Source organism: Hippocampus zosterae, chromosome 9 (genome assembly GCF_025434085.1).
Source record: "Hippocampus zosterae strain Florida chromosome 9, ASM2543408v3, whole genome shotgun sequence".
In the NCBI taxonomy this organism is placed as follows: domain Eukaryota; kingdom Metazoa; phylum Chordata; class Actinopteri; order Syngnathiformes; family Syngnathidae; genus Hippocampus; species Hippocampus zosterae.
Genome location: NC_067459.1, coordinates 9901253 through 9926207, shown reverse-complemented (window position 1 = coordinate 9926207; position 24955 = coordinate 9901253). Strand labels below are relative to the sequence as shown.

Genomic DNA, 24955 nt, shown 5'->3' with positions numbered 1-24955 from the left:
AGCAGAAAGAGATGAAAGGGCTGTGTGTTGCCAAATGAGTGTTTTATCGATGATATGTATCTCATCCTCATTGAGCTGGTAGGTAAACTGAGGCCTATCCTAGCTGACTTTGGGTCAACCGTGGGAAGGTTACAAGCCAATTGTAAGGCACATGTTTTTAAACAACCATTCAGACTCAGGCACAACCATGCAATTTTGGCACTTCAGTTTGCCATTTTCACTTCAGTTTCATGCAGATCTCCAAATTCAAAAAATCATTTTAAACTGTGGAATCATTCATCTAACACATTTAATCCCAAATTTTTCCCAGACATTTAAAAGTCAAAATCAGGTGTCATTGGTAGCCCATTTAATTATTCATTCATTCATTTTCCTAAACGCTTGATCCTCACTAGGGTCGTGGGGGGTGCTGGAGCCTATCCCAGCTGTCTCCGGGCAGTAGGCGGGGGACACCCTGAATCGGTTGCCAGCCAATCGCAGGGCACACAGAGACGAACAACCATCCGCGCTCACACTCACACCTAGGGACAATTTTGAGTGTTCAATCAGCCTGCCATGCATATTTTTGGAATGTGGGAGGAAACCGGAGCACCCGGAGAAAACGCACACAGGCCCGGGGAGAACATGCAAACTCCACACAGGGAGGCCGGAGCTGGAATCGAACCCGGTACCTCTGCACTGTGAAGCCGACGTGCTAACCACTGGACTACCGGGCCGCCCCAATCAGTTAAAAAAAAAAAAAAAAAAAAATTAGAGCCCTGCAAATTAAGTCATTGTTGTCCTTCACAAATGTGACCGGTGGGATTAAATGGGTTAATAGGTAACACGTTGAAACTTATTGTTGTTTTGTTGAAATCTGGGACTTTTTATAAAGCCTGTTTTTTTCCCCCCATGACTATTTCAGTCCTCAAAACACCTAAACCCAAGCACACTTCTTCATAATGGACTTGGACCATACCCTACTCTCCAATTAACAATCGCAGCACACCAGAGGCTCCCGATGGGAGCACAGCAAACTATGTTCATCGTAAATATACTTTGCTTCTGTGGAGAAGCAAAGCACCAATTCCATGCGCTGCAGCGCTCCGGTCCTGAAGTCACCAGCAGGCTCAATCAAAAGGCCTTTATTCTCCAACTCATATCTTCAGTTGGCGGAAGCGGAGAGCTGCCACAAAATGGCTCCGGGAACAATGTGTAGGCCTGATTGCTCTATTGTGAGTTAGACGCGGCCTCTGACATTCCCCCCCCAATCACCGCCTGCTCGGTGACTGTCTCATTCTGACAAGATGTGTCTGGAGACACAGCTGGGGGGCATTTTATACAGACAGGTGCCGTATGTTCCTGTGTCACAAAGATGGCAACGGCCCGGACAAAGGCAAAACGACAGGACGAAAATGGCTGTCAGTCTGTATGTTCTCTGTCTTTTTTTCCTTTGTGATAAAAAAAAGGTTGAAAGTTGATAACAGACAGGTGGAAGTGTTGCCTATTGTCCATTTGGCAGCTGCATCACAAGGCAGGGGCATCAATGTGACAGGGGGGAACCCATGGCTTTGCAAGTGTGAGCGAGAACACGTCACGTACAATCATGTTAATACGCAGAAAGGGCGGTCGGCTGAAGCTAAGCTAACATTCGCCATTATCTGAGGAGTGAAGAGCCATTCTGGTTGTACCTTGCTGGTTCTTACGACAGCATTAATTCAACAACGTAAGCATTTCCCTCATTGATTAAACAAGTGTTGCTGTATTGATTAGAATACAAATATACTGTAAATATGTCCTGGTCTGCACATAATGTTCACAGGATCCGCATTTTGAGGCTATAATAGGTAGTAGCTTGTAGGTGGTAGCTAGTGACCTGAAACTGTGGGGGGGTTGCTTGTAAAGTGTTACTTGATCTTACACATTTTTCAGACTTTTTTTTTAAAGTTTCAGCTACGAGCACTTGCTGTGGTGGCAACTTCACACCAAGCAGCAATTTGCCAGACAATGAACAATTCTTCAAAAAAGTGCCTTCTTTAAGCTATTTATTGCTGCTCCCAGTTTAAGTTTACTCTAAAACTGAACTTACACCAAGGATAATTAGAGTTCGTGTATTTACACTTTCTCTTGATAAGTTTATTGAGCTTAATACTAACAAAATATTACCCAAAACGCCTCAGATGGGCGAATGAATAGCGCATAAATGTCAAAACAATTCCAATCTTTTAAACAATTTATATTTGCAAAACCGATACAGATACAGCGAGAGTACTGTCTATAACAATAGTGGCAACACGACTCCAAACACGCTAGACTAGGCTTGCGCTGTCACGGAAATGAGGTTACGCCCATTTTCTTGCCGAGCGCACGGGTGCCAGTCTACCAAAATAGAGCCCCTTTTCTTTTTTGTAACCAATTGGCTGTAGGTAGTAATTTGTAATTGGGAGCTGGTTGGTTATACTCTATGTGCCAAGTAGTTTGAATTTGATTGTATTTAAGGAGCAAGTAGCTCAGAATGATGATTTGTTGATGTGGGCATGTTTGTTAAATTCGAATAGGTAATCGGGAAAGCACTTAGACTAACCGTGTACACGTGGCCTCATAAAAAAAACAATATGGCAGAACTCATGCAGCGCGCTTATCATTTTTAACCCCGCGGGTTAATTCACAAGCAAGGAAGTCAACATTATGATTAGCATCTCTCTTCACCATGACACAGCAGAGCAATTGAATATTAATGAACAGAGTTAAAAGTCAGGGCAGCTCCATCAAAGCGACGAGCAGAGCACTAATAACAAGTGCTTGAATGCTTACAGCCTTTGTAGATGTCGGTTGGAATCTGCACGGCGCTGGATGAGTAGTTGACCTTGTTTTTGAAATTAGGATCGTCCACGAACTCCAGCTCCAGAGAGGACGAGCTTTCCACTGGATTTTCCTCTTCTCCGTCCTCCGTCTGCACGAACACAAAATCTAAAATCAGCATACAAACAAAGCAGATAGACGAATAGGGGAATACGTGCAAATATAGTGACACATTCTGTCATGGCCAATGTGGCTTTGAGGTGCCCTTCTGTGCCTCTGGTTATGCAAACACTGGCTTTTGTTTGGAGTATCTGGCGCCACATAACAAATAACATCATAAAATTAGTAAACCTTCTGCTTGTCGTCTGAATTCAGACTAAATGAATCCATTCTACACAGCGTAAGCCCAGTTTCTGCTAAGAGAGTACCAAACTAACTGTTCCATCCCACTTTCTGGCACCCCCTGGAATACTACCAAAGTATGGTACTATGAGAGGAAAGTTAGATGCACAGCGTCGATTGAGTGGCCATTTTTTTGAGCCCAGTTTCTGCTAAGAGAGTACCATAATAATGTTACCCCTTGTAGACTCAATGTGCTGGGTGAAATCCTCTACACCAGGGGTGTCAAACTAATTTCACATTGTGGGCCACATGCGGCCTCGGCCTTTGTCAAGTGGGCCGCCCCATTAAAATTACACCATACTCTGCTCCTTTGTTTTGGTAGAAAGAAGCACAAGAACATTAGGAAACTGTTGAAATTTAATGAATATATCTTTTAAAAAACATTTGACAAAATGACGGCTTTGATGCTAATGCTATTTCGCTAGCAATTAGTTAGCTGGCTTTTACTGCTGTGTTGGGTCCGTCTCAGTGACAGAATAAGACAATTGTCTTCTTCTCTGATCAAAACAATGTTGTCTTCTACTCTGCTCAAAACAGTGTTCCCCTAGCGAATGATCAATGAATTGCAGCTTATTCAAAATATTCATTCCGGGTGTTATGTATTTTTTCACTTTTAAATTATGCTGCGGGCCTGATCGAACCTCCTTGGGGGCCCGTTCTGGCCCACGGGCCGTATGTTTGACACCATTGCTGTACACGCTGCAGTGGGTATATATAACCCAGCATTGATTTGGTGTCTTTTGACCTAGTGCTGGGTTAGCTATTTCTCCAAATTTGAAGAAATTCTCAATTTTAAGAGTGTATAGAAAAGATGCCAATGCCAAAATGATAGGAAATTTGAACTCAATAAAAATGCACACTCAGCCATTCTCGTGCTTTTTGTTCTCATTACAGTCAAGGGTGAGCTGGACATTTTCCAGGCTGACTTTTGGCAGCGGAGGCAGACTGGTTGCCAGCCACTCACAGGGCAAATATAGTATCAACATTCACCACTTGACCCAATATTTTAACCCTTAACCTTAGAACTGTCGTGAACTATTCAACTACATTGCTGCCGAATAAAAAAAAAGATGTACTGTATTCATTTTGTGAACTACCAAAGCCAGGATTTCGCTGAAATGTTTGTATACAGCCACGTTTGTATACACGGCTTGCCCAAACAAAAACACTCATTCATTACATGTAAATAATGTTCTTGTTAACCAACAAATGTCATCAGGTTTGTACGGCAGTTGATTCTTAAGTGATTTGAGCTACGCCTGCTCGTAACTCTTAAAGGGGCATCCTCTTAGGAGTATGCTGAGAGAACAGAAAGTAGCCCAGCAGAAGAAATTTACAGATCAAACTCCATAAAACAAAGACGTGTGAGGTCGATTCACGATCGGGTCTATTAACTTAAAAAAACGACAAATGAAAAGTGTGTGCGCTTTCGCTTCTGGCACTTTGGTACACTCCCAAATGCAAGTTGCCCCCAGCTTCTATTCATTCATTATTAGTCATCCTCCATTAGCCTTCAATTGTTTAGCCTTATTGCACATCTAAGAAGAACCAAATCGGATTATTCCCCTTGCTTTCCGACAGCGGAAAAAAAATCCACAAGTTATGTTGGGTGCATAAATTATTGGTCTTTATGTTTTAATAAAGCAGCGTGGGTTGATTGGATCTGACATGATGAAACCTGCTGTTATTTTTTGAGGGAGTGGGGGGGGGGCTTCATTAAATCAAAAGAAGCTCGTGTCCACAGCAGGGCAATGATTGATGGGTCTGTTTTAATTGTCAATTAAAATGCAATTACAAGATGTTGTTGGGACGAGCCAGGGGGACGTTCCCGAATAAAGTCACCCAAAGAAATATCTCAAAGTTCCCATGAAAGACCAACAATTACAAGCTAGAGCAACTTCTGCAACTTCTCTTTGACGGTCACACTAAAGAAAAAAAAAACTGTACCGCAGAGGGACGAAGATTGTTGTATGTGTTTCTGCTCTCTGTGTACTAAAGTCGCAGTTATTTGAAGGTTTCAATTCCTGTCGCATCAATGCTAATTTCCTTTTGCTTGTCTAGAGCGTTGCATGTGTTTCAAGCAAGCAAGTGGGTGTTTTATTTTTAATTTTTTTATTCATTTTATATTTTCACCAATTGCGTATGGGATTGGAATGTCATTCCTGCGATAAATGGGGGTTTACTGCAATCAATAAAACCAAAAAGTGGCAAGTTAATTTCTATCATCATAAATGAAATGTGATCTCAGTGAGAGACACATGGGAAAAGGTTTGACATGAGGACCAAGATGTTTGTTGAGTATGCAGCTTGGCATGAATTCTGTCGTCAGGCAAGGAGAAGTACCCCTCTACCCCCACCCACACTTGTTCCATTCTTTCTTCAGAAGAGCCCCAATCATAATTAACTAAGGCAGTTTCTAATTAGCAAGTGAATAAATGCAGGCAGCAAAGACTGATTGGTTCATTTTCTTCAACCACCCACCACCTGTTTTGTGCGAATCATTACCCAATTTGTTCATTTTTATCTCTTTGCTTTCAAGGATTCATTAATGGCTGAAGAGGCCAGAGATGACATTTGGAAGATTCTTCCCTTCCTGCCTTGGGTTAACTGGGGTTAAGTTCAAGCGTGTGTCACGCATGACCTTCCATATGATATATGTGTGTGTGAATAAAGCCGGGTACGCACACAGCGATAACCGAGACTAATTTGAGGATATTCCTTCTGATCAAAGTCATTGAAGGTCAGATTATTGGATGCGTTTCAAAAGATCACCATGACGTATTATCCTGTCGCGTGCCTTGTTGCAAGAGTGATTTTTAATTTTCAACAAAGCTACTGCAATGTCAAACATTTTTGCACAGCAAAACCCCAAAAATATTCCCCCTGAGCGATTCGGAGTGAGTTTTCTTCCCTGATCACAACGCTCTGAAAACGCACTTCGTCACAAGTGATGACAGGTTGATTTTGAAACAAACTATTGAAATGATGTTTTCCAGGATACTGAAACATATTGAGATGCACCTGTATGTATGAATATAACACACTTCTTCATCACATACACTGTCAAAATGCATCACATAATAAGAAGTAAAGTGACAAACAGAGCACTTGGGAAGGCAAAGAGCACAAGACAGGCTGCACTTACCTGACAGTCATCGGAAACCTTTCCAACAATTTCGCCCCGATGGCGGGGCCTTAATTGGTCGGGCTGCAGGAGTCACTACGATTTTCACAACCACGCCTGACTTCATCCCCACAAGCTTTGGGTGAAAGCGGGGTCAGTTAAGTTAGGGTCACGGGTCTCTCGCCCCGAGTGTGTGCCGCGTTAATGATGACTGATGCTCACCAATTAGACGTGCTGACAGGCCCTAAAGTGTCGTGTCATTCATCAAAGGGGTGGCGGGTGTGAAGAGAATATCGCAGCGTGATTTATTACTCCTTCACCTCCCCCTTTACTCCCTTCTGCTCATCTCTGCCTAGCCATTTTGGCCTTCAAACCTGCGCCCGGGACATTCAGGGAAGCATACAAAACCACGATTGAGACTAAAGCTGTGTTAGCTATCCACACAACAGCCATGTGGTGATTACCCTGCATGGAAATGTAACATTTGCTGATATATAGCTCAAAATAAATCAACTTCACAGTCTCCACTTTGCTGCAGCGGACTGTTTTATTGCAGCCCTCAGTCTCCTCATGGCTCAGTAGCGGCTTTGTCATTGTCACGTTATCGTAACAGCTGAGGATGCTTGGCCAGAAATGGCTCATTTAAAACACCGACATAGTGTTCAATGCTGCAGATTCGTCATTGTCACATTACCAGAGCTGTCAACCTGCAGAACTTAACGTCCATAACAATTTGTCAGAATGTGCTTTTTTTTTACATTTTGTCAAAAACATTACAACATTACAGTTATTATTAGCTCCGAAGTTGGCAGAGTTGCTTAAAAGTGACACAGAGGATGAAGATTTCATTGAATTTAGTGATTTGGAGTGACACTGATGGTTTGGTAAATTTGTTAGCATCATCATTATGCTACAGTTATCTGAATAACTTAATATGTTACGTGAACATACTGGTCACATTCTCAGTTCATTGTTTATGCGTCATGTAACATTAGCATATCGTACTCTTATTCAGCCTGTAGTTTTATTTTTATTTGCCTTCAAAGATGGCATGTCTGTTCTTAGTGTTGGATTTTATCACATAAATTCCCCCCCCCCGCCCCCCCAAAATTCGACTTTTACTCCACCGCGACTTATGTATGTTTTTTTTGCTCTTTATTATGCATTTTATGGCTGGTGCAACTTCTACTCAGGAGCGACTTATAGTCCGGAAAATATAATCAGACCTCAAAAGTCCAACTTAAAATGTACTCTATTCACTCCACTGTAACGCTTTTGATTTGAATTTCGATGGTCTAAAACAGACTCCTGATTGGAGGTATCGGGATGAGCGCAGCGCTGAGGTCAGCTGCCACCAACTCGGAGCTTGGAATTAGGCCCGGTCGACGATAGCTTGGGTTACATGCACCTCGGGCCGGCTGTCGTTGTGCTACAGCGGCTCACCACAAAACAGCGTCACCACACTAACATACAGAGACAGCCCTGAGTGACACGGATGTTGGGCTGCAAGAAGCAGGAAGGCTTGGGAAGAGGGTTCTGTTTGGTTGGAAGGTTTTGGAAGGCAGGCGGGCAGGCAGGAAGACTTTGGGGAAGAGGGGATGAAGGATGGGGGGGGGGGGGGTGAAGCAGTCCATTCTGTACTCACATAGTCTGAATCCGCTTTGGAATCGTAGTATGAAATGGCATTCTCCTGTGCAGAAAAGAAAGAGTGAAAAGACAGGCTGATGAGAGCAGATATAGCAGCGCATATATCCGCCCCAACTCCTGGAGGTGGGTTAGCAAGGAAAGAGAGTAAGGGTCATGGTTATATTCTGTCATCCATGCAAGAATATAATCAGCATCACAGAACACAGGAGGAGTAGTGTGATGTGCAATGACCGAGAGGTTGCTGCTGAGGACCCCAAGCCCTCCCAGAAAAGGATGTGGCAATTCAATGCAATACATGTTGAAACAGTGATGGGGGACACTGTATACAAACATGTCATGTGACACAGTGACAAGGTATTTTATGGAAAATGAAGCATGACAGTTTTGGATATAGAGTATGATGGTAAATTGTCATGCGAAATGAAACCAAGGACGCATTTTCTTGGCTGCCTATATGCAAAAATGTTTCAACATATTCCTGGGGCTCACTTACATACTGTCATACATTCGAGTTTCAGCCCATGACAGTGAGGCTAGGTGATAATCCAGAGCCACTTTCAAGTGACTACTAACAGCTGTCTCCCAGACAACACTGTCTGAAATACAATCATGTAGAAACCACCTCAAACTCTTACGGGCGAGATTCATGCTGTGAGGCCAAAGCAAGTGTTCTGTTGAAATTTGTTGGATGCAAAGATTAGTGATCGTGAACAACATTAGCAACTGATAAACGGCACAAACTTGCTGCTTGGTGAAATTGTTGACGAGTAGCTGTGGCAGTATTCGTGTATGTCGTGTATGAAGTGCTACCTCCATGGGTGAAAATACTTTTATCACGATAGCTGCTCGCGCTTATCGATGCCTTGGGCTCTAGCCTACTGGTGTTTTGGCGCAGGCCACTATTTTAAAGCACGTAACATACAACATTTTATTGACCTCAACTAAACATAACTTAAAGCAACTATGTTCAAAATGCAGTAACTTTTCAAAACCAAAACGTAAAAATGTTTGATTGTTGAAAGGATCACGTGAGGTGAGGTCATGGATAAAAATGCATGTCACTGTAAGGCTGGAGGATGACATCACTTGGTGGGGGTCTCGTTAGAACTTCTTGATTCTGCACAAGGGCGGAGTGTTTACGATGCAGTTCTGATTTAACAAAAACCATGTAACTCGAAATTGTGCTTTGCTGTAGTGTATCATTAAACCAATGCAGTAGTAAAGTCAGAATTATTGTAAAAATGATTTCTTGAACGGCACGTCCATGTATTCTTAATGTGGCTACGGAAACTACTTTGTCGCAGAAAGTTCATTTGTCCGGAATATCTTAAAATGTGGACCCCTCTGCATTTTACTAGACCCATATTTCTGTTCTTCACCATTCAAAATGGTACTACAGTCTTGAGAAACTGCCATTTGTGTTTGCTGAATACATTAAGTAATCAGCACCCGAAGCCCGCCGAGCTTCGTGAAGGTTCCTCGTCGGCATGGCGTCCACTTAACAGAAGAGCCGTTAGTGTGTGACTTCAAGGGCACCAGCGTGACCGAGAGGTGTTGGCGCTCCGGTGGTTACGGTCTGATGAGGGGAGACTTTCTCCTGCCAAATTCATCTGAAATCTGGAGTGGAATCTTCACTCCAACAGGGCCTCCACTGCTAATCTGAGTCAGACATAAAAAAGTTCCCGAACCAGCTCCACAAAGGAACACGGGATGATCAAAACTCCCAGCGACACTAAACATTTGGGTAGAGTGGCCTGTGGATCACGGTCATGGAAGACGATGGCAGACAACGCGTCTCCAAAGACGCGGCAAATCTTCCAAGCTCCGTTGGAGAGCTCAAGAAGGAGGTTGCGAGGAGGGAAAGGGGACGCCAACACTGGGATCAGAACGGATCACTCAAGGCGTACGTTGGGTTCATTCGGCGGGTCATAATGGCGGCCCGAGGTCGGGGAGCCGTGAAGGGGATGAATTCGGAGGAGGGAAGATTGAGATTTGTGGCGCGTGCGGTAGGGGCTGGCAGGGCTGGCGGATGCCAGGCACTAAAAATAGCCTCTGCAACGGGAGATGAGAGACAGGCTGGAAAAGAGAGACATTTTCGGCAGCGCTGTTGTGTCTGCCAGCAGGTTTGATCCACAGCCCAATCCTGCTCAGACTGGGCGAGTCTCATTGCGAAAGAATCCAATCTCACTAGCGGGCTGACATTTATTGCATCTCAATATTCACAGCCACTTTCCGTTAATGAAGTTTGAAATGATGCATTACAAAAAAATTATATCTTGACTTGTCATTTGAATGTTATTTACCAAAATACCTGCACACAAAAAAAAGAAAAGAAAATGCAAGCCACAACAGCACAACTGGCAGAAACCACCACAGTACTTTACTGCATAAGTTAGTCTTGTGTAGTATTGATTCATTCATTTTCCAAACCGCTTCATCCTCACTAGGGTGCTGGGGCCTATCCCAGCTGTCTTCGGGCAGTAGGCGAGGGACACCCTGAACCGGTTTCCAGACAATCGCAGGGCACACAGAGACGAACAACCATCCACGCCCACACTCACACCTAGGGTCAATATAGAGTGTTCAATAAGCCTGCCATGCATGTTTTTGGGAATGTGGGAGGACACCGCAGTACCCGGAATAAACCCACGCAGGGCCGGGGAGAACATGCAAAATCCACACAGGGAGACCGGACCTGGAATTGAACCCGGTACCTCTGTACTGTGAAGTCGACGTGCTAGTCATTGGACTACCGGGCCACCGTCTTGTGTAGTATAGTACTGTATTTATTGTTTTAACACAACGCCCTCCGCATCTGCACCATACAACGAGTGTAAAGGCTTTCTATTTTACTTTCACATTTACAACTAATGGTGGCAGGAATAGACGAGGCGTTTGTTTGAGTCAGTGGGGTGGGCAATCACGTTCCAGTGATCTGAATTTTACCCCCTCTGCCTCACTAAATTCCTACTGCACAGTACATAAGGGCATATTTTTTTCTTCGTGAGCCATGAGTGCATGTTGCTGTGAGAGACGGTCACTGGACTAAAACCCAATACAACTTTTTACCTAAACTTTTTACCTGCTAAAAAGGAGACGAAAGGGCAGTGGACTCAAATTAGCTAACAGTAGTTCAAATTTGTCCTCTGTGGAGGAGATTTGTGAACCTAAATATCTCCCACCCAGTGCATCCAATCGCATGAACTCCTTTTGTTTCTCTAAAGAGGACATTCAGTGCTTTCCAATGATACCAAATATGTAGGGGTAAGAAAAAGTAAGAAAATGGCTTCCCTCAGTGCAATCACTTTTTATGGGAAGAGGAAAAGTAATACTTTTTATCAAACACATTTTGTCATGAAATGTTGTTGGCATTTTAATTATAAGACTCTTATGAACATTGTTGTTTGAGTTGATTTAAGTGTATATGAGCCTGTTTAAAAAATGTAGTGGGATTTAAAAAAAATTCTTTTGGAGTAGTCCAATTAATTCACATAGATTGGGGAATTTCAAAATAAATATGATTGGAGAACATTTTTTTTCCTAGTAGTCAGGTGGATTACCTAAGAAAAATAAGGCATCCGTCAATTGGGAGATAACGTTCCCGAAGAGGAATAACAATTCATTTTAATATTTAAAGCTGCTTAATTGGGAATGAAAATGTTCTTACAACCTGAAATGGAACTATTAAGCTCTTTCACGGTGACTCCATTTAGGCACTTCACACTCAGAGTATGTTTTACGCTACGGTATATAAATGTGGAACTCTGGTTTGAAAACACATGGTAATATTAATTCCAACAGTGTCGATGAAATGCCACAGGGTGACCAACAGGCTCTGCAAACTGGTTAGGCATCTTCAAAGGGTGAGTACTTTTACTTTATTTTAGTTATTACATTAACTTCTCTTCACACTTGTTTGACTGTTAGGAATACCGAGTGTGGAGTCTCAACCACTCGTTTTATATAAAGCACAGTCCAAACACACACGCACGCACGCACACACACACACACACACACACAAATAAAATCCACACAAAGCCTGACAAATACCCAGTGGCACACAACACGGTATCAATAAATTAAATCCATCATACCAAGTGGACTCGCAAACTCCAAATGGCAAACAAACACCAAGGGGCCTAGGTTATGAACCCGGCCCCCTTACCTTACATCACTTTTTCTTTATGATACAACGTTATCTCTTTCCTCTGTGTGCTCCATCTGTCCTCCCCCGGACCTTATCTCCATCGTTCCGAATGCCCCCTTCCACTTCCACCCCCACTCAACAGGAGTCTACCCTCGCCAATTTTCGATTTGAGCAAAAGCAGCAGCTGCAAGCAGCATACAGGTAAGATGCCTACTGTTGCCATAGGAACCGACTATTTCCTCTTGATCAGAATGTCACTGCCTCCTTGATAGGTTTAGTTTTTGCTTGTTTTTTTTCTGACCAGGTGTCAAATTGCGGTATCGTTGTTTCTGTTTGCTTTATCATTGAAACTCATCACAAATATATACCCCTTTAAAAATAAGACAACGATTCTTGGCATGATTTGTGGAATAAACGTGTGTGTGTGTGTGTGTGTGTGTCAGCCCCGCCATAAATTGGGGCTCCAAGATAATTTCATCGATACAAAATGACCACAAAATGTCATTTGACAATAGACATTGACAGTGTTGACAGTTATAATATAGTACCCCCCGCACTCCCTGAATGCAATAAATTATTAAATCATTAAAGAAAGCTAATTTCAAAACTGAAATAAACATATAAAGCTGAATTGAAGATGAATTGTCATAATTTGCATGATGATGAACGCCCAGCCCCTTCCTTACTTTTGCGTCATTGATGAGTCGAGCTAAATCTTAATTCTAATACAAACCCAATTCAGAGTTGAGACATTGGGTTAAACATAACGAAAAAAAAAACAGTAAACTATGAGTTGCAAATCATTTTCACATTATAGTTAATTGAGGCCACTACAAAAAAAAGATACTACATGTTCGAAGTGATAAATGTGATTGTTTTTAGCAAATACATTTTTACTTGGAATTTTGTGACTGAAACAAAGTTGAGAAATGCTCATCAAACACCTGTTTTAGGACATTCTCCAGGTGAACAGGATCACTGGGAACAGATGAGTGCCATGAGTGGGTGTAAAAGGAGCCTCCCGGAATTGCTCAGTCATTCACTAGCAAAGATGGGACGAGGTTCACCTCTTTGTGGTTGAACTATTCCTTCACGTACGTTATCATTTCCGGTCCAACTGAACACGCCGTCTCCTCATCGAAATTGGGTTTGTACGAATAAAAACTACTGCAGTTGCAATTACACCACTATCTTTTATTTATTGACTATAATGCCAATACAGGCCTAATTCTACTACTACTACTACTACTTTAACACATATCAGTACAATATTATACTAAGAGAAAGAAGATCAATTGATAGGCTAAGTAATTGGCTTACAATAAGATGCAGTATTGGTTAGATCTTATATTCATACACAAACTGGTCATTGTATTCCATTTCATCCAATGAATACAAAAGATATTAAAAAGATATGGATGGCGGGGGAAGGGACGTTTGTCAGCCTAAACAGAGACTCGAGATTCCGAGATTCTTATTTATAGGCTGCGTTCGGAAAATTCAATCTGACTCATTCCCCTTCCATTAATTTCTCAACGCGCCCAGTTACAAACCAATCAGCGGATCGCGCTTGAACTGTTTTTAATTTGGACTGTGTGACACACTGGGCTCCTGGCTTCCGTTTGTAGGGCTCGGATGGAGTGAAGCAGTGCTCCCTGCAAGTATATCTCCAAACACACCCATAATGAGTAGCAGGTATGACCCACAAAGTTTTCATTCATCAATGTCCTCATCGCCTTCAAGTCAAGCTCAAAAGTTGTCATGTTTTACTTTTTTTGCTCTCTTGCTTGCTCCCGACTGCTGGTATCACGTCTTGTTCTGCAAGCGTGGGTTAAAGGGTTCCCTCTGATTGGTCTCTTGTCGTGTCGCGTCATTGTTGCAATACAGTGAAAGGCTTCGACAACGAAACCTACATGGGCGAAAATCCCCCCCCCCCCGTGTGAAAAAATCTTAATGCATTAAAACCATTCCCACTTTTCTGCCCCCCCTACAACGAAAAATCCCCCTGTTGCGTGACACGAAATCTTTTTCTCTGCCCTTGCCTTGCAACGAGATTCACTACAACGAAAACAAGCCATCCGCAAACGTCTAATCCAACTTCAGCCGACAGCGACTCCTACTGTTTAGCTCGGAAACGGCAACAGCAAACACCATAGTGGCTTACATATGCGCAGTAGTACAGGAAGTATTTGTTATTGTTAGTTTCAGGCGCAGCACGAACGTTGCGTTGCTAAAATGGCTACAAAAATGCATGGCTACATCCACTCTGTGTGCATCTGCGCAAATGTGTGCCCTCTGCCAAAATGTGGCGCTATCAAGGATGGTGAGGCCCTGGGCAAAAAGCGTGTTCTGCGATTTGGGAGGGGCGGCACCGGTGTGTATATTGTATATAACCAACAGTATTTTTACCCTGCACCATCCACCCACTCGGGGGAACAAACCCACACCGCCATCACGTCACCGGCTTGGAAGCGACGAGCCTCACGTTGGAGCTCAACACTTGGGCCGTGCGCAGGCACGTTGTGACTAAATGGGGTTGCTACACCGAACGATTTCTCAACAGGCTGACATGGAAAAGGTTTGACATTTGAGTGTGACAAGCGCTCAATCACAGCTGGAGACAGATTACAGTCATATTCATATCTCCTCCGGACACCTGCTAATGATTTTATAATTAGAGAACACACTCCTCGGGGCCTCTGCTCCGCTCTGGGGTGGGCGCACATGCGTGCAGACACCCCCCAATCCCCACCATCCCCGAACGACACCCTCTCGGCTGGCCCTGATAGACTTGCAATCATTCCCAGCGCCAGGTTCGCTAATGGAAGCTGACATTATATCAAACACAATAAAGGATTTCATTTAGTGCTCTTCATTAACCCATGCGGCCTCATGAAAAACACACATAAAGGGACATCCACAAAATTACCAAAGCAAATTGCTCAACAATATTTGTCTGTAATGTTTGAGGGAATATCATCAATATTTTACATGAAATAGGAACGCCAACATGTCTCATAATTTGCTTATTTCTAAAAATATGTCTGTGACTAAGATGTTCTACACTTCCTCTTTACTGTGACATAGCGGCAGTAGGGTTAATTTTGAGATGGGACTAATGTGCAAATCACAAGTAATTTAAAGTCGCATTTTTGAGGCCTCAAGCAGGTCGCGCGTGACTGTGGGGGAAAACAAACAAACAAACAAACAAACAAAAAAACAATAACAAGCAAGTCAAGTCGAGTTGCCACCAAATTTCAAGCTACATTGAATTTTGTTGAATGATTACCATGAGCTAACGGTGTTAGCTTCTGATAAGGGCAACATTTGTGATTAGTTTGTAGACGACCTTCTACGTGCTATATATATATACACACACACACACACACACACACACACACACACACACACACACACACACACACACACACACACACACACACACACACACACACACACACACACACACCACATAGTGCTGGCTCTATGAGTGATAAAGTGAGAAGCTTTTATTGTCTTCATATACATTTTTTCCCACACTCTGGGCTAATCCTCTGTTCCTGGTCATCACAGTAATAAAAGCCATTGGCTCAAAAATATATGAGGTGGGGTTTAAAATTGCTCGCTTACAAAAGATACATTTCCAAGCTATTGTATGCAGTGTATGAAAACCCCCAAAATGTGTCAGTTTTCTTATCATCGTTTTGCAGAAAATCCCACTCAACTGTCAGTCTTGACATAAACCTCCTCCAATTGGCTTTTGGCTGACCCCTTGTCAGTTTTAAAAATCTCCAGTATCCAATCGCCCTGTGTCAAAAGGTGTGAGGCTCAACATCCTCGAAAATGTTAGCCATCGAAGCCTATGCCTTAAGTGAGGGAAAACAGGACTTCAGGCTAAGCATGCACACACCCACACACAGCTCACCGAGATGTAGAAGCATTCACACATGACTGACATGCAATTTCAGACGTAGAATTAAATGTATAGGAAAATACAGACAGGGACACTTGCAACAAGAAGAAACATCGTATTATTACATCGTATGTGTGCGCGCGTTTGTGTGTGGATGAGCTTCTTGTGTTGTATCATTGTTCATTGTGTGGGTATTTGTCAGAGATCTGAAAGCCCTTCTACCTCCTTTGATCTTTTTTCACTTCCTAATGCCATATAGGAAATTTAATTATCTCCTGTTCATCTCACAGTCACACACGGTGGAGTCTTGCTATGCATATAACTGAGAAGCAAAAATCCACACGCTTTTAGCCACCTCAGTGGGCGGCCATTTTGCCACTTTCTGTCAACTGAAAATGACCTGACACTTGCTCCGGTAACGACCAATCATGGCTCACCTGTTTTCCAAAGGTGAGCCATGATTGGTTCTTTAACTAAGGCTTTTACAACTGTGATATAATTTCCAGTCAACGGCAAGTGGCAAAATAATCCGCCCCCTGAGCTGGATTTTATTGCTTCACTCATATGTGTAAAATATATTGCTGTAAATCATTTATTTGGGTTGACTTCCCCTTTAATGACGCCTGTAATGAATAACTGGGAACTAGCAATAACATTTAAAAAGACGTCAATTTAGTTCAAACTCAAAAATATTAGCCGAGACTTGTAGTCTAAATCTAAATCTCTTAAACCTACCCGCAGGTTGAAATAATTGCATCTTTTTTTCTTCTAATTCCTCTTTCTTTCCAGGCTTAAAACCTCGCTAAAAGCATCGCGATCCGATGACGCGTTTTCCGCTATGACGATAAGGAATGAGGGCCTTTGTCCCGCCATTGTCCTGCTGCACTCCGGGAAACGTTGCTATCCCATTGTTGGCTGACAGGCCTCGATTGAGGAACGGGGTTTAAACTCTGATAGCATCGCCGCATTGCATGGACAAGGTGTCAAATAATAAATAAATAAACAGAAAGCCTATCGAGCAAGACACACGCATGCCAACGCGTCCTAAACAAGGCACAGATCTAGGGTAGACAGACAAGATAAACAGAGCACGTTCTGAATTGTCAAGAGATGACTGGAATCCAGAGGGACAACACCAATGCAATTTTCTACAGTACATTGGGATGAAGTAATGATTTGATCCTCTGTTAAATCTTACAAATAAACAGACTCCAATTAAAATGGATCTTTATTGTGTACCCTACGGTAATAGAGTATCTTTTTTTTTTTTAAACGACTAATCTACAGACCAGTGCATGAATTATTCGACTTATCGGATAAAAAAAATGTTTATCATTAACCCATACCAATATAAAATATGCTTGTGAGGTCCAGATTCTTTTTTCCTCATGGGGTCACCATCCACAAGTTCTACACTTCAGTACCTGTGACGTTAAATGCATGTCTGGATTTAAAGGGTGGGGTTTGGCGTCGTGTCTACGAATGATAGTGTAGGAGGCTCTTGTTAGCTCAGGTTAGCCTGTCTTCATGTTATGTCCACAGACATCTAAAATCAGACATGTAATGCTGCCTACTTGCTGTAGCTACAACTGAAGTCATCGGTGGCCATTTTGCGTCACCTTTCGCTAAGCCTGCCGAACTTGAATACAGACTGATTTCTCCTCTGTGTTTCCACATAATGTTCAATCTCCACAGCAAAATATGGCAAAGTGTGTGATGTACGGTTGTAACAGTAAGTCTGGGAGAAGCTCCATCGACATTTTACAAGTTTGGGATGACTAACTATAAATATAACCACAATCTGGTCATTTCTTTGTGAGTAAAATTCAAAATTCACCAGGGAATCAAACAATCATTTCCTCACAAGATCAGCACTAAACAATCTAGTGGCGCTCTACCCTGCCAGGTAAAGCAGCTTTATATTAAGATGAAGATATCCTTTATTTGTCCCACACTGGGGAAATTTACAGCCTACAGCAGCAAGAATGTGGGTAGAAAGAAGAAAAAACAAACAAACACCGTTCAATTAAGTGCAATATAAATACAAAATGGATAAATTGCAGTGCTATTTACAATTGTTTTTCCACATCATTTAAATTCTTCTTATTATTATTGTTATTATTTTGAGATTTATTTATTATATGAGAAACGAAACAAACAAACTAAACAAAATGTTTCCATCCTCCATTTTCACTGAATAGCATTTCATTTCAGTCCCCCCAATCACCCCCCCCCCCCCCCCCATTTTACCACTGCCAGAGCAAAGACTGCACAGAAGAAGGCTTCCTCCAAGTGGACCAATCAACAATCAAACCTAGGCTAAAAGCAAACCTGTTATTTTTGACCCCGTAATCACCTCCATCAGATTTGTTGCCATCTCTCACATTCAAATGACAAACGGAAGGTTGCCTTTGACATTGCGTACACAGCTGGTGCACAATTTGCACCAAGGACACGGCTTAACCAGTGGAAAAGCACAATTACCTATGCCTCCACCAAACACTTCATCATGCCTAAATATCCACCGGTCACAACATTACGACTGCTTGCACCATTCCTAATGTTTACGAAACACGCAGGTAACCAAAATTGAGACATAACTCTCTCTATTGTACACGACTGCAAACTACAATAACAAGTGTGGTTAACAATCACAGATAATGTTAATCAGAGATGCAATTAAAGTTTCCTAGATTCATTTATTTTTTGCTCTGATTCTGAATTTGCCCTTGCTTTTTCTCTAGCACATCCGGTTTTCATGATAATGATAATATCCAAATAACATGTGGAATCTAATACTATAGAAAGTGTTTAGTAATATTTATGATGATAGCATTAGGGTGAGCAAGAGATGGTATATTTTTCTGAAACCACATGGCTATTAACTACAATGCATTGGAAAATCCAAACTGTACAGGATTTTATAGGTCAAACTCCAAAATGAAAAAAGTGAACCCCCCCCCCAAAAAAATCAATCTTAAAAACCTGATGTGTCATATATTCAGGGGTGCACAAAGCCATCTCTGATTAAAATTTGCTGTTGACCAGTGCAATGACATGATGTTTTTAATATTAATATATGAAATAATACACTTTGTTTTTAAATTAGCGCCAAAAATTGAACACTATCTTTGCAAAGGCAGAATATTTAATATATCCCTCCATTTAAGGCCATTTGGATATCAATCATATCATAAGGGTGTTCATAAGGTCTCCTAAAAGAGAACAAAACGGAGTGGGAGGCGCCATAAGAGGCGAATAAAGACTTATTTTCTCAACGTATTGCGTTTGCCCTTTCTACGTACATTTCCTCACGGCTCTCAATGAACGAAGCTAAATCCCCTCTGGGTGTTTCATGCAGACATGGGTTAAGGAACTAACTGATCTTGCAGTGTTTTAATATTTGATAAAAAATTCACACGTAGAAAAATCTGACCCACATTGTGTCATCGGGCTATTTACGACCCTGCTGGGGGGGAGGGGGGACCACAGGTTCAGCCTTATTCATGGGCGTTGGCTATTTGTGTGTGTTTGTGTGTGCACGTCAAAATGGGAAAATCAAGGAGAAGCATGGCTTGCTGGATTTCACTTGCTTATTGATCGCCATCTCCTGTGAGGCAAGGCCATCGATCGATGGGATTTAGTCGTGGGTGGGGGCTGGGAGGGGAGTTTGTGCTTGCATCACAGTTGGATAAACCCATACTGATGCCTAAACTTTTCTCCTGGTTCTATTCATGCAATCACAATCGATAAAGGTCCAATTCTCGGATAGCTCTGTAAGATTATCCTGAGTGATTTTTCTCTGGTGTGGAGTGCGGTTTGCGTGATTTTTCGACCATGGTTGGTACGGAAATTGGAACAAAGTAGACAATCGTACAGGTTAAACCGGTTCAGGGTACGTGGGGGAAATTCATACGGCCTACTGTATGGGTGTGGTCAATCAGGAAGCAGCTCTTAAGGATACGCTGTTTTCGGTGAGAAATAGAGGAGCCATGTTGATTGTTGACATTTCTCGCAGGACATTCACCAACCACAATATAGTTACCTGATAGAGCAGCGACGCTAGATTCTACTCCATCGATATTTTCCATCAGTCTGGATGCCCTGTGGCACTATGCTGCCTCTCACGGGTCAGTTTTGGTACTAGGTCTGATTTTTGCCACTTTCTGTTGACTGAAAATTACATCACAGTTTCTCAGGGCTCAGGTCACGCCCAATTCTGGCTCAGCTTGCAAATGTCACATGACCAAATTCAGAAAACGGGAGATTTTTTTTTTGCGGGGGGGGGGGGGGGTTCTCCTTTGAGAGTTACACTTCAAAAGATTAAAATGACATCTCCGTACAAGAACCACAGCAACCAAATCTAAAGTCTGCAGATCTGATGTGAAAGCAGAAGTCTATTGTAATTAAAACAATCAAACAAACAAAAAAACATCTTGAGCATCTACCGACTTGTCATTTCCCCCCAGGTTGTCTCCTTGTCATTATTTCCTTGACAGTAACAAAACAGAAGGACGCCCATTTTGTGTTTCAGGAGTGAGTGATAATTATGCTTTGCTGAAATGACCGGGAAAAAAAACGCTGTCACAAAAAAATAAAAAAATGAGAGATTGCCTACATTGAAAATATACAGAGTTTATGTGTGGTGACACAATGTAGCCATGTCTATCGCAGTTTGAAATTGACAGCATGTTTAGATGCAGCCCGGCGCCGTCCACCTCCTTGGAATTGCTTACAAAGACTTAATTGAGGTGCTACTGACACAACACGCTCGACACGTTTGCTGCAGGATATACAGTATCCGTCTAGTTTTAACACTGTGGGATTGCAGTGAACGGAGTCAGGGCAGGAGGTCAAAGAGTACAAAATAATTGAATGGAGCAAGCACGTTTTTTGAGGCAGCACGGGGGTGGTCATTAGCACATCTGCCTCACAGTTCTGAGGTTCTGGGTTCCAGTCTAGTTTCAGGCCTTCCTAACTGGGGTCCTTGTTCTCCCTGTGCTTGTGAGGGTTTTCTTCTTGCACTATACGTTCCTCTCACATTCCAAAAACATGCATGCTATGTTCATGAAAGGCGGAATTGTATATCAGTGAGACCGTGAATGGTGGTTTTCTATGTTGTATTCATTTTCCCTGTGAATGACTGGGGACTCGTCCATGGTGGACTCATCAATTGGAATAGAATGCAGCTCACCCAAGATTTTAATGAGACGGGTGTGCCCTATGATTGGTTGACCTTGACAGGGTGGACCGTGCTTCTTACCAGATGTCAGCTGGGATAGAATTCAGCTTGCCTGTGCCACCAATGACAACATGCGGAACAGGAAATGGTTGGATGTGTTCATTTGGCAATGAAAAAGTTGTTTTACGAACACTGAGATTGAAACATAAGTACAAAGTAAACATAAATAAATAAAGGAATAAAGAAATAAAGACAGACTGTAATCTTCGTTCTTTCCTTTAGATTTCACCACACGAAATGTGACTAATGCATACTGTTGCTAATGGAGCTGGCTGCTGAGATTCGCTAACACAATTAGTCCCTCTGAAGGTCCAATTATCTCAAGTAGAGTTTCTGTGAAAGGTCAAGTGAACCAGCCCCCACCTACTCTCAGCTCCTTTGTCCTTAAGGTCACGTCACATCTCCAAAGGGAACATTGGTGTATTAATGCCGTGTGTTAAATACTGCAGCTGGACATCAGTGGGAGGCAAAATGTCCACCCCCTGTTTTGGATAATACTCATTCTGTTTTGGTTCACCGCCGAATAAATGTTGGACTGGCCATTTGTTCATCACAGGGCTGACACATACACGCCAGCATTCTCACTCAGAGTCAATTTAAAACAGACAACTTTTTCCCTCTTGTCATAATGGCTTCCTCTTTGGAAGATTACTGCAAGTCATGGCTGCACATCAGCAGCTGCATGTTCAGCTGCATGTTCGGTCATCTTCACTATTACTTTCTGTTGCAACTCAAAATTAGAAGGAAAAGCTGGACTCTGATTGGTTTCCGTCACGCACATTACGGCCGCGCCTAATTGAGTAAATATGCTCACAGCTGCCCACAGCTGATCATCCAATATTCCGATTCTCAATCATATAGTCACCCAGCTCTAATTATATTGCTCTTTGAAAAGTAATCGACCGGATGGGAGTTGTGGGCCTAAATAAATAAATACATATCGAAATATGTTTTTCTTTTTCTGTCTCTCTTTACAGACTGCAGTTGGGTACCAAATGTACTAGCCCACGGCCCAATACCAGCCTGTGGACTGGTACCAGTGGTTCGGGACCACTGATTTAGAATCTTAAATGAATCTAACATGCATGTTTTTGGAGGTAGATTATTTTAGGGGATTTTGTCATGTACCTTTCTCTCGCTATATCTGCATTAAGTTCCACCCAATTACTTTCTGTGGTTGCTTTTTGTTTACGTTAACGGCATAGTTGGGCCTCAAACCAGCGTGCTCTTTTGGTTGATAAAAACCAGAAGCAAAAGTTATTGGTCTGCCATTTGCCTGCTTTGGGTTTCATCATTCATTCCATTTAGCCATACATCCATCCATCCATGTTCAACACCGCTTATCTTGTGTAGAGGGTTTTGGGCGGGGGAGGGGTGCCGCAGCCTATCCCAGCTGAGTTCAGGCAAACGTAGGACGATACATTATACTTACTGGTCACCAGTTAGCCGCAGAGCACATAAAGAGACAAACAACCATTCACACCCACATCTGCGCCGTCACTGAGTTGGAACCGATCCCTCGCTGCCCACACACAAGTCAGACCACTACACCGTCAGCAACCCTAGCCAACCGTTGGCAGTGGTAAACTTCAAGAACTTCAAAGGTCGCGATTACGATTGGATAGTATTTATCCCTTTGTCAAAAACCTTGTAATGGCTCGGAAAGCAGTGCAGTGCATTTTTCAGAGATCAAAGTCAATCTAGGAGGCTGTAAGAATTTGTCATTTATTGGTAAGGGTACTGTTGAGAGGGATTTAGGATTATAAATTGGGGTACATTTAGTGCTTGAACTACCACATTTGCAATTCTAAGCAGTTTCACGGCGGGAATATATTTTACACAAATGTTTATTTTTTTGTCGTGTTTCTTACTCCTCAACCCCAATGATTACCAAAGCTTCAGTGCACATTAGAAGCCACAGCGTTCTGCAGGAAATTGTCTGGCCGAGAGAAGAGGAGGCGTGAAGAAATCGGACTGCAAGAAGGAGAAGGAACACGAGCGAGCGCTTGCACCGTCCGATGATGAAAGGTCTGATTGATTAGCGAGTGATGATTGCACTAAATGGCTTGGAAGACGGCGCCGTCTTTGTTTCCGCCTCTTCTACTTTCTGCCCTCACACCTCTCACCGCCTCTCCCTCCCCGCCTGGCTTTGTCACTCCCTTTCCCCAGCTTTGTCAAGCCATCAACCAGGCCCTTTCCCGTTCCCTCTCCCTCTCCTCCCTGCCTCCCTATAATGGCACCACTATTAGCACTAATGCATTTCAGACATACAGCGGCTGCCACATCACAATCTGATGGAAATAACATGTCTCTTGACGATCTCCACAATCTCTGTCCTTTCCCTCGGCCAATCTTCTCCAATGTGTTTGCACTTTGCGTCAGCTGTGACAGACCCACGGCCTCAACGTGAAGACAGATGAGTGGTTGTACGACAAACCATCCATAATGAAGGAGCGGGAACATAATATATACTCATATACTGTATATATACAGAGTGCAAAACAAACAAAAAAAAACTAACCTAACTGCACCGTAGCTGCTATTCTGACCGCAATCTATTTTTTCTTTTGCAGGCATGTTTTTTTCGTCAAGCAATCAGATCTGTTGCGCATTGATATTTGGATTCAAGTTTTTCTCACGTGGATTCAGAAGGAAACGAATGCTACAAAAATGAGGTGCACTGCATTCGGTTAAAAGCTGCATGTTCCTCCCTTGTCACTTTTGGACATGGATCACCAGCATGGTTCCCGTGGGCACTAGGAAGCCCTCCAAAAACCTCATGAGCAGCCCGCGGGTCGGTTCTTCAAACGTCTCACCAGTGACGGGGCATTGTAAGTTCCTTGCCTGCACCTCAATTAGTTTTTCAGCACATAACATGATCAGCTAGGCTGGGCATCCAGAGCCATTCTCAACCAATGGCTGGACTACACTGTCACTCTCCATCCATCCATTTTCAACACCGCTTATCCTGAACAGGGTTGCGGGGATTTGATGAAGCCGATCGCAGCTGACTTCGGGCAGTAGGCAGGCTACAGCCCCGAACTGGTCACCAGTCAGTCGCAGGGCACATACAGAGACGAACAACCATTCACATCCACATCACCACTGAGTGGGAACCGACTGCCCGCACGCAAGACAGGCGTGTGTATAACGACAACATCAGTGACTTGGACTACACTGTTTCAAACACAGTTATTGACAAACACTCCTCTAAACAACATGGGGTGTTACGTGTAGAATTTGGAATATAATAAAACTTCATCTATTATTGAATAAGGCAAAATATTTAAAAAAGTGAAGCACTGAGAATACTTTACAGATGGGCAGCAGATTCAGTTGATTCAACTACTTAGTTGAGGACCTCAAAAGAAGTTGGAATATTAAGGCAGAAAAAAAATACCTAGAAAAAGCTTTAAAAACAAGCTCAGCGTGTGTAAAAATGCAATGCCCTCAGTGGTGTGAAGTATTCACGCCCAAGGGAGCCGCAACTGTTTTATGGCCTGATTCAACAAAAATGAAAAAATAATTAAAAAAAAGAAAAAGAAGAGAAATGAGACCGCAGTGGCATGCCGAGGTATTTCCAAGTGTCCCCTCTCCCTACCAACTTTCCATTGAACAAAAACAAAAAAGGGACTTTGATATTTGTCTCTGAAGCTGCTGTACACAACCCTAAGAAAATTGCAAAGATGAACTGATTGC

The 24955-nt window shown here is 42.7% G+C and overlaps 1 protein-coding gene across 3 annotated transcripts in view; it reads right to left on the bottom strand.

Moving 5' to 3' along the window:
- The window catches only part of cacna2d2a (calcium channel, voltage-dependent, alpha 2/delta subunit 2a), a 191878-nt gene that overhangs the window by 57868 nt on the left and 109055 nt on the right, over window positions 1-24955 (bottom strand). For 2 of the 3 annotated variants that reach the window (XM_052077097.1, XM_052077098.1), the window contains exons 5-6: window positions 7953-7997; window positions 2794-2932 (exon numbers count right to left, since the gene is read on the bottom strand). In XM_052077097.1, coding sequence (XP_051933057.1) covers window positions 2794-2932; window positions 7953-7997 — 184 coding nt within the window. The remainder of the gene's footprint in view (window positions 1-2793; window positions 2933-7952; window positions 7998-24955) is intronic. The other variant, XM_052077099.1, reaches the window with a different exon arrangement.